The following is a 10,355-nucleotide window of genomic DNA, read 5'->3' on the forward strand; positions in this document are numbered from 1 at the left end:
CTGCAACATGATTTCATCTTGTCTTTGTATGGAAGGTAAAAGTATGTTATAATCCTTCTATAACTGTTCAAGCTAGCATGAATATTTTTTCTCCAGTAGTCTGTGCCTCTCCATGCCTGTTCTCCAGCCACCATGTAACAAAAACAAAGCTGGTGCAGAAGCAGGAAGGGTTTCTGCATACCTCAGTCAGTGCAGCTGCTGACTCATTGGCATGTTTTCAGCACCAGAGAAATCTGATCTGTTGTAAAATGTCTCAGTTCACTGGAAGGAACACATTCAGAAAATTCTAATTCTCTTTGGTAGGATATTGTGGGTAAAACAATGCCAAAAAGCTGTCAAACTGCATATTCTTAAATATTCTCTCTACAGTCATTGCAGCAAATAATGTAATTTTGTAATTGTGTGTATCTTAAATGCTTCATTCTGTTCTCAGTATTAAGAATTTAGGAACTGAGCCTCTGAGTATTACAGAATCCCAGATCTGAAAGGGAGCTCCAGTGATCCTCAGTCATGCTCTCCTTCTTTGTTTATGGATTTTAATTTTTTTCTTTTTGTTAGTTACTATTCCTGATCTTTGACTTTTCCCCTAACTTTTTGTTATTAATGATAGGGTTTTCTCAGATCCTGTGTTTATTTTGTTCTCACATATACCCTGATTCCAAATTAACAATTAGATTCCTTTTCAGATATCTTCCTTTTGGCAAATATCTAGAGGTTTTGGGTTTCAGAAATGCAGCATGTCTCAGGAAGTGACTTAGATGTTTGGTTTTCACTAATCAGTCTTGATCAAGGGAAAATAGTAAAACATCACACATGTGGTGACTGACCAGCTCTACACCCTGATTTCAGTCTGATCCAAAGTCAGGATAACTGTGGATCCCAGTAGGTACCTCAGTTTTACATTGTGCAAAATTACATATTTATTCAAATTACAGAAGGCAGTTCAAATTAGGAAATTCAAGCATTTCCCAAAGTATTTCAAGAATTTAAAGCTAACATCTTAGTTCAATAGAGCTAGGTAGGCTGTTAGGTACCTGTCTATATATGTGGTCTTCCAGCCAGTGTAGGACAACAGACTAGACCATTTAGTAGAAATAAGCTGGCAAAGGTGTTTTCCTACATGCCTGGACCCACCCAGATATTGCCCTTTCTGGTTTCCTGACTCCAGCAGAGAGCATTTCTGGTGGCTTGTGCAATCAGACAAACTTACCGTGCCAGGGGACTGCAGCCCATAGGGACACCCAGACAACTATTTCAGTGCCACTTGGAAGGCTGTCACACTGCTTCAGGCATCCTAATAGAAAGAAATCTCTTCTCAGAAGATTGACAAATGGACAGTGGAGATGATAAGGAAAAATATTCCTCCAAATAAAGACACCTTTTTAAAATTTATCGTAGCCTGCTTGGGTTCAGGTGAGAAATCCAGTTGTTTTGTATGGAAGTTGGCAGTTAAGTGGTGGTCCCCTGTGCTGGCAGCAAACACTCAGAGAAGAGGGTGTTAAGTGAGATGCCCTAGCAGATGCTCGCTCTATGCTTTCTCCAATTCTGCAGCAGGACTTAGCGCATTTGTACTGGAGACTATGAGGGGGAGGCTCTCCCATACCCCCACTTTAAGCCTTGCTTCCACAGCTTGCTGTTTGGTATAATTGATTGAATCCCAGGGGTTCCTGAGAAATGTGCTTATTCAGTCAGCTGGAAATCTTTTGCAAAGCTCACTAATCCCTGCAAGTTATATAAATCCTACACCTGTCATAGGCAGTGTGACAGGCAAGGCTTTCTCAGCCTAACCTCTCATAGTTTATGTAGGAAGTGATGTCCCAGAGTCCCAGACTGCTTTGAGCAACATTTGGAATGCATGAGTGTTAGGCATGCCAAATATCCTAGGGAAGATTTATGCTGGAATGTGCAGAATGCTGTATATTAGCTGCTATTAAGCCTCCTTGGCAAGAAATGTTTTGCTCAGCTTGTTTATTTGCATGGAGTCAGTGAAAAGTGTCTTCAAGTGCTGATCTTTACAATATCATTGGGCTTCAGAGTTAACAACCCAGAGAGGGAGATTGTTTCCTCACATTCACACACACTTTTGACACTTTCTGCAGTTTTGGGTTACCAGTTTTTCTCCAATGCCTGTTACAAAGGATTTTTTCAACTGTCTGATGAAATTGAGCCATTTTTATTATTGCTTTACAGGAAAACTTAAAGTTAGGGGTACAACAGAAATACAGATACAAAAATTCAACACCAGATTGTTTATCTGATGTCATTCTGTTCATGATAAGCAAAGCCAGAGGATAATAAAGAGTGAAAGAACAGTGAAACATGCTGGTGCAAGTGAAAATGAAGTAGTAAATACCACCTGAATTTAGCTTTTTAGGTGAAAAACTTAGGGAGTGGCTGGGTCTATTGTACCTCATCAGTTATTCCCCTTTCTGTTAGCCACTGATGTATGCTAATAGTCAGAGGACACTGTTTTCAGTGTAAGAGAAGTTTTATTGGTTCTTCAGAATCTTGGAGTTATGCTATAGAACGCCAGTCAAGCTGATACCCTTGTACATTATTAGGGATAGTTTTTAAGTACAAAATTGCATCTGGCCTAAGATGATAATTCTACTATTATAGGTGATATAGAAAAGTATGGGCTAATTAATTCTCTCTTTCAGAGAATCTTGGCTGTCTGGATGGGAGCCATGCTTGGTGTTCAACATGTAACTCTTTGGATCTGTCCTCAGTGCTGAGTTTATCCATTCCATTTTCTCTTCGTGATAATTGCTTTAATGCACTTCCCTAAAATACCTTTTCTCAACAGAACTCTGAACACAAACACAAAGAAAGGATTTTACCGTGCCTGATGTTTGCCAGTCTTTAAATGGATTTTTAATTATGCATTTCAGTTATCTAATACAGAAGATAAGTAGTCAGCTATTTAGCTGCAACTTCATTTACTTGTGAAGAGCTGGAAACTTACTTTGCTTGGCAGTAGAACACCACAGAACATTAATCACTGGGGAGAAAAAAAGTAATTTTTCTGTAACTATTTTGCCTTTTGAGACAATCCTCTTCTAAAGTGTGAACTGTGAGACCTGTTCCCTCAAAGAGAAATCATAATTTGGAAAGCAAACCTGGCTCAGATGAAGGGCCCAGGGACACCATAAGCACACCACAAAGTCACTGCAGAATAGACATCCGAAAAAGTTACTAGTACACAGCTACAAAGCAATGCCAAAGCATCCCAGTGAAGTACTTGTTGGCATGGGTAGTTTGTCAGCTAAGTAGTTCTTCCTTCTAAAGTTTTACTGTATTTTCTGCTTTATTGCTTTAGTTGCTTTAGTAAGAAGTTTATTTTACCTTGATAACACACTTCTCTGTGACATCTCATCTTAGATATACACTCAGATGATGTTTTGTGATCCAAATAGTGTTTTCATTTTACTAATGTAGTAACTAGACTTAGTTACCTTCCCAGTAATACAGGAGCCTCTTGGCCCCATGTAAGAGGCCCTCAGCCCTCCCACAATAACAGGTACCTTGAAGATACTTTTCAGACAAAAGTACCACCATGGAGAATCCTGTTAGCTTAATAAACTTTGAAATCTCTTTGAGAAATAGAAATGTGTATGGTTTTGTTGTTCCATTGGTCAGTCAGCTCCTGTTGGGTTGCCATGTGTCTGCGTTCTGCCTGGTGGGAGAAGCCTTTGCTTCCAAGCAAAAATGAGCCCAAAAAATCAAATTAAGAAACAACAGAAAGATCAGATTTCAATTCCCTAGTAAAATCTGAAGCTGGGAAGAGCATTGACTCCTTGAACAGAGCACTGGGATATGCTGGGGCAGTTCTGATGACTCACAGCCTATAAAAACTATAGTATCTGAGTTTCTGGATGGAGGCAATTGTGGGTTTTGATTAAGCTGTTCAGGATTCTTGCTCCCCAAGTCATCCTTAAATGAAAGCATGATATGGTTGTGTCAGACTTTTCTGTATAGCTATCCTGTCAAAGTTTGCAGAGATTTGTTTTAATGTCTTATGTAAGGTAAGATATTTTTATAGTTCTCATTCATCTTTAGTGATATTTCTTTTATTTTTATTATTTCAGATTTCTGAGAAATATGGGCTACCAGTTGAAAAGATTGCAAAACTTTATAAGAAGAGTAAAAAGGGGTAAGTTAGTCACCTAACTAACTAAGGATCTATTTCAGGATCCTTTAGAAGTACTCAGAGATCTCAGTTATACTTGGGGCCTCATGATGCTGCACATGGGGAGCACAAACTCTTACAGGAGATACACCCATGTGCTTGAAATCTTCATGTCTATGGAGACTGTAAGAGATGGCAGAAGAAGAAATATGGATCTCCAAACTGTGTCTGACCAGTATTCATAAGCTTAGTGTGAAAGAAGGGTTTGTGGACAAGACATGTGGATAAAGTCTGTTCTGTAGACGATGTGCTTAATAACATCGTGGAGGGCCAGCATGGGAGCTGCTGCCTTTGCTGTGGATGCAGTGTGGAGTTTTCCTGCAGTATTAGCAGGAAGTAGGCCACTGTCTTGCTCTGAAAGACAGGCAGGCAATGTTTGCTGCAGGGGTTTCAGCCAAATAAATTTAGACATGAACATTGCAGCTGGACTTTTAGAATAGCTAGGCTTCTGCTCCTTGCTGTAAAACGAAATCTCTCCACTTCAACTGTTTTTTAAAGTTCTATTTAGCCACAAGATTGTAGCAATATAATTTTGAACCAGTCATTTATTTTCAGCTGTAACTAGCTTAGGGCATTGTTGTCTTGGGATTTCTTTAGCTTTTGAGAAGACAGGTGAAACTTCTCATGTTTTGCTTCTTTCTAAGTGACAGAAGAAACATTTGGAAGTAAAGAGAGAGGAAAACACTCATATACACTTGTAATAGTCATTGTTGATAATCTCACATCTAGGCTGAGTTCTAAGTCTGTGAGCTGTGTGCAAAGCACAAATTACACTGCTTCCCTGTGTTAGCAGCTCACACCACAGTGGTGTGAGCTCACATGGTGTGCCTGAGCAGTAGCATGGATGTGTCCCTGTGGGGGCCACCACCAGGCATGGGAAGCACCAGCTAGCTGGGTCTGACAGGGATCTGAAGTGCAGCTCATCTGTGGGTAGCCTAAGTGTGTTAACAGCCCAGCGCTGGCGTGTCCCTTAACTGCCCTGGCAAGGAGCAGCCTTTAATACAAAGACTATAAGAGACTGTGGGGCAGATCTTGATGATAATTCCTACTAGAGAGCCTGTACTGGCATATGCTGGAGTCTGGTTTTGTGTTGTAGAGAAGCAAGTACATGTGGCAGAGTGTATAGCTTTTCCTTTCAGTGTTCTGGTACATAAAAACATTGATTTCTGCCTTTGTCACCAGCATCCTGGTAAACATGGATGACAACATTATTGAGCACTACTCCAACGAGGACACATTCATCCTGAACATGGAGAGCATGGTTGAAGGTTTCAAGATCACACTGACAGAGATCTAGCCTCAGGCAGAGCCTTTTTGTAAGGAACCACAGCATTTCAACCTTCTTGGAAAGCAGATTCCCCATTTACTTGACAGACATTGATCAGAGAAACTGTTACAAGAGTGCGTTGAAAACACTGTCCATTCTGCACAAGTGCACCCACTGCAGATAGACTTGGGTTTGTCAAGCACAAGGCCATTCACATTAACCTGGTCCCTTATTTATTGTTCCTCACTCTTTAGTGTACAAGCAGTTACCAGCCCCCAGATTTGTAACCAGATGATCCACTGCAAATGTGAAATGCAGCATTTTATTCCATACTTCAGTGTGGATAAGCTCATTCTAAAACACATTCAGTAACTATGCTGGTCTGATTTCAGAAATCTGGTATAAATCACTTTACCAGTAGTTGCCTCTGTCATTGCTAAAAATCTGTTGCAGTGCTAAAAATGGGCAAAGTGGCTGACAGTTCACTTGCTCATACTAATCTATAGCTCTATATTGTATAGTCTTGCCAAATACCTCTGGTAGTTCTCAGCACGTAGCAATGAGGACTTGTAAGTAAAGCATTCAGCTACAAATGTCACTTGTAAGTAAATGGTAAAGAAACCATTTTAACCTTGTATATAATGTTTATAATATGCAATAATATATTTTAACTACTGTATGTGGGCATGTTTACTGCCACTGTTTTTGTATGTATTTGGTTTAGGGTTTAATAGAATCTTTCCTAGAGGATTAAATTGCTACAATCTATTAAGGAGTGTGTACTGAGAAGCTGATAATTGAATCTGTACTCATATGCTCCATCCTTGCTCACACAATTGTATATTGAAATATTAGAGCAGGCTCAGGCTCTCTCATGGGTCTTGGATGTTCTGGCACAATGGAGCAAGTCCCAGCTGTAGATACCTGTCTTCCATCCAGCTGTAACAGAATCCAAGAGACACCACATGTCTGCTGCCTAGTTTGCCAAGAGGTACAGAAGGGACTTCTTCCCAGTCGTCTTCCTTTAATGAAGCAGAGACTCCTAAAGTGGTCTTTTCTCAAACCTGTGCTGGAAAGGTTCTTTCTGCAGCAGCCTGTGTGTCAAAGCCTTCCTCTAGACTGTAAGAAACAGGACTTCAAACTCTTCCTTTTAAGTATATTTGCTCCTGTATTTCCATTGAATGATTCTGTTGTGATTCCTAGGACACTTGGGTGATGTATAAGCCTGGGCTTGATGTAAATATTTTATCAAAGCTGGAATAATTTTTCCACTGGAGACGGAGTATCCCACGACTGAGGAGTGGAGATTGGTCTCTCTCAAGGGCTGCATCTCAACCCAAGTTGCACTACATGGTTATTCCATCAAATTCCACGCCTGCCTTGTGAATTCTGTGAAGAGATAAAAGTTGTGCAGGCTGAAATCATACCAGGAAAGGGATTCAAGGGCTGAATGTCCCTATGACATCCAAATAGAAATGTTAAGTACATGTCAAAGTTTCTGTGGGACCAGAAACTGTTAAAGGTTCAGGCTGGTAGCATCAGCACTAACATACCCAGAATTCACATATGCCTGTAAAGCAAAGTGTTTATTCTGTGTTTCTCCTGCCCTTTTCTTTTGTCTTGCACTCTTTCCCCTTCTGATGCAGAGTTCTATTGTAATTTCCTTAATTTTATATAAAAATACACTCCAGCAAAGATGCTTTTGCTACCCTGCTCAAGAGTAAACAATATGGGAATATAAGAGATTTATGATGGTTCAGTTTGTTTCTGTTTGGCTCAGACTGAGATAAAAAGTCTATGCTGATTTATCCCAGATATTTTTTTTATTAAAGAAAAAAAGAGGACAGGAGGCATTAGGAACTGGGTTCAGCACACAGGACTGGTGAGCAATACTGTTAGTTCTTGTATTTCTCTGTTGATATCTGGAATCCTCAGACTATCATCTGGGATCTCTGTGCTGGTTAAGATGTCTGGGCAGAAGCTGCAGGTGAAGCAAAGGAGTAATTGTATGCAGGAGTTGAGCCCTAGTTCTGCCCTCAACAAACCTGCTGTCCAAGGGAATACCTGGGGCTGGCTTGGGTTGGAATGTGCTGCATTAAGAAAAGCCAGTAGAGAATTTAGAGTTCACAGAGAAGGACAGCTAGTCCTGGCAGCACCAGCACTCAGGTTAATGGGATGGTTTTGTCTTACATTTGGGTCGAGATGAGCTGAGATTGGGTGCTGCAGCATCCTGTGATGAGGAACGGTGCAGGATCAGTGAGAAATGTAGTGCTCCAGGAATACTGGGCCTTCAGGACCTTTCTTTCCATTGTCATTTTAGCAGCTATCAGTCTGCCACTGTCCAGAAAAGGAAAGTTGCTTCCAAGATTAACTGAAAGCTATTCTAAATATATCTTAAAGTGTGCAAATTCCTGATAGTAGAAGACTAATACTTTTGTCTTTAACTCCTTCTTACAGTCTCAATGAAGTTATCAGGAAGGTGACTACATTGGTGGTAAGATTATTTTAAAACAGCTAGAGCTAGGTAAGGATGATCACCCTTAACTTTATCTGCCAAGGTCTGAGGGCTTTGTTTCTCTGCTCCAGATACAGGTGCATCACAAGCACTAAGACTGAGTATCCATGCTGCACCCCTTCAGTTGTAGTTACAGCATCAGCTGCTGGAGGAGCACTGAACCTTGGATGCTGGTTGTGGCAGGCTGCAAGCTCTCAGGGTTCACCTTGTTGGTCCTAATCAGTCCATCAGAGTGCTGGGAAAGGGGCAGGAGTGGTATGAGTAATGCAAACTTCTGAAGCAGTGGCTGCCTTGTGCCCTGCTTGACTCAGATATCCTGAGGAGTACACAGTGCTTACATGTATATTGTTTAAAATATGCATGTTGCTTTTGTTTGATAAAAAATATTGATTAATGCTGGATAATCCAAATATTATGAATTAAATGGAAGTAAGATTTGGCTACTGTTCAGTACGAGACAGGAATATCTGCCTTGCCTCCTTTTGTCTCTTTGTGGCACTGCTGTGGTTGTTTATTTAAAGGAACAAAATTCTCATTTCCTTCTCTTCTTCAAGATAGCAATCTTGAATCTTAACTAGTTGCAGCCTGAAGAGTGGCTTGCTGTTCAGTGCATTTTCCCTATGAAGAGCTATAGCAGTGCTATGTCTGTAGATGTTACATTTTGAAAGTCTCTAGATAGAAATGTACAAAAGGAGAACAGTCTTCTAATTTTGGTTCCTGCTGCGGATTTGGCACTTCATCCGTCCACTTGATGTTTCATTATGAAATCCCATTCAAATTCTCAAATTCTAGTTCTTTCTTACAGTCATGTGCTGATATTCCCAAAATACAGTGCATCCCTTGCGTGAAGCTTTGTGGATGTACGGTGATAACCCCATCAAGACATTTTGGAGGATTTCTAACACTGAGTGTAAACTACAAAGAAAAGAATGTTTTTTTCATGTGTGTCCTCTCTCACAAAGTTTTTGGTCAATGGAATTCAGAGATTGAATGTCTTTCTTATATATTTTTCTTCTTCATTCTATGAATTGTTTAAATGTAAATTAATTCTAACAATTAGTAAAATCTAAGCTCTCTAGCTGTCAGAGATGCTGTATATTGATTGAAGTGGAACTGGAAAGGAGTATCTTATGACTTATAAAATGTAAAGCTTATTAAATGTTCATATGCTCTTCCATTTCCTATTAATTGAGACAAGATACAAACAAGAATGTTTGTGCCAAAGATTGTGACAAGCCGTCTTTCTGGCAAACAAGGAAACTTAATGTATAGTGTGCTTTTATATTAAGAATATAGCTCATGTAACTTAATAGTGTTGCAACTGGGAGAGGGGTTTGATAAGCTGTAAATACAGTTATTTTATTTTTTGTACATTTTTAAGAAGGAAAAAAATAAATATTCCTATGTATGAGATAATATTTCTGGTGCTGTGGTGTGTATTACTACATCTCTCCAGGAGAGAGAGTATCAGTATGTACCAGTACCTGAAGGGGATGCAGAGAGGATGGAGTCAGGGTCTTCTAAATGGTGCCCAGTGACAGGACCAGAGGCAAGTGGATACACACTAAAAGAGAGGAGGTTCCCTCTGAAATCGGGGAGTAGGTTGCCCAGAGAGGTTGTGGAGTCTCTATCCCTGTAGATATTTAAAGGCTGCCTTGACAGGTCCTGAACAACCAACTCTCATTTGCCCTACTTGAGCAGGGGAATTGGACCAGATGAACCACAGAAATCCCTTCCAACCCCAGCTATTCTGTGATTCTGTGACTTGTTGGAGTGTCTTGGGAACCTGGCTGGAAGCACTGACACTCACATCTTTGTGACTCCTGGGTACCTGAGTTGAGATCCTTACCCACATCTACTCCCAAAGCACTGAAGCATACCTGGCCACATATCTTGCAGTAAAACATTTTCACCAAACATTTTATTCTCCACCAGTTGAGTTTGACTTTTCAAACAAGATTGAGGTCAGAACTTCTTAGTAGGTGGGAAATTGCTTGGGATAGCATTTGCCTCAGGAAAGGTTGATTCCCCAATCAATAGCAGGACAGCAGGAGAGTGGGGTGGAGGAGTTCAGTGCTCTGGATGAGCAGTGCAGGGTGAGCCAGGACCAGCTCTCATGCAGCCCTTTAAGGTAACCACATTTCCTGGGCACTGCCTGTGATAGATGTTAAATTATGTTTTATAGGAAGTGGTTTTACTGAGTGGCTCTTAAAATGCAAATGCTTTAGAGCTGCGTGGTTGGCAGTGCTCCATCTGCGAGGCCATGGAGCGGTGAGGAGAAGTGTGTTGGCTGATGGGAGCCACTGCATGCTCAAGGCTTGGACTGTGGCATGGCTGAGCCAGGCTTTAGCAAGGTGACTCGGCTCACCTTGATTAAAGGTCAT

General features: G+C 40.6%; 1 protein-coding gene across 6 annotated transcripts in view; it reads left to right on the forward strand.

Moving 5' to 3' along the window:
- GRHL2 (grainyhead like transcription factor 2) overlaps positions 1–9,389 on the forward strand; it is a 64,479-nt gene extending 55,090 nt beyond the window's left edge. For all 6 annotated transcript variants that reach the window (XM_072924860.1, XM_030266517.4, XM_030266514.4 and 3 more), the window contains 2 exons: positions 4,089–4,153; positions 5,372–9,389. In XM_072924860.1, coding sequence (XP_072780961.1) covers positions 4,089–4,153; positions 5,372–5,486 — 180 coding nt within the window. In that variant the 3' untranslated portion in view covers positions 5,487–9,389. The remainder of the gene's footprint in view (positions 1–4,088; positions 4,154–5,371) is intronic.
- Positions 9,390–10,355: the final 966 nt, after the last annotated feature.

The sequence above is a fragment of the Taeniopygia guttata genome, chromosome 2 (assembly GCF_048771995.1).
Source record: "Taeniopygia guttata chromosome 2, bTaeGut7.mat, whole genome shotgun sequence".
Classification (NCBI taxonomy): Eukaryota; Metazoa; Chordata; class Aves; order Passeriformes; family Estrildidae; genus Taeniopygia; species Taeniopygia guttata.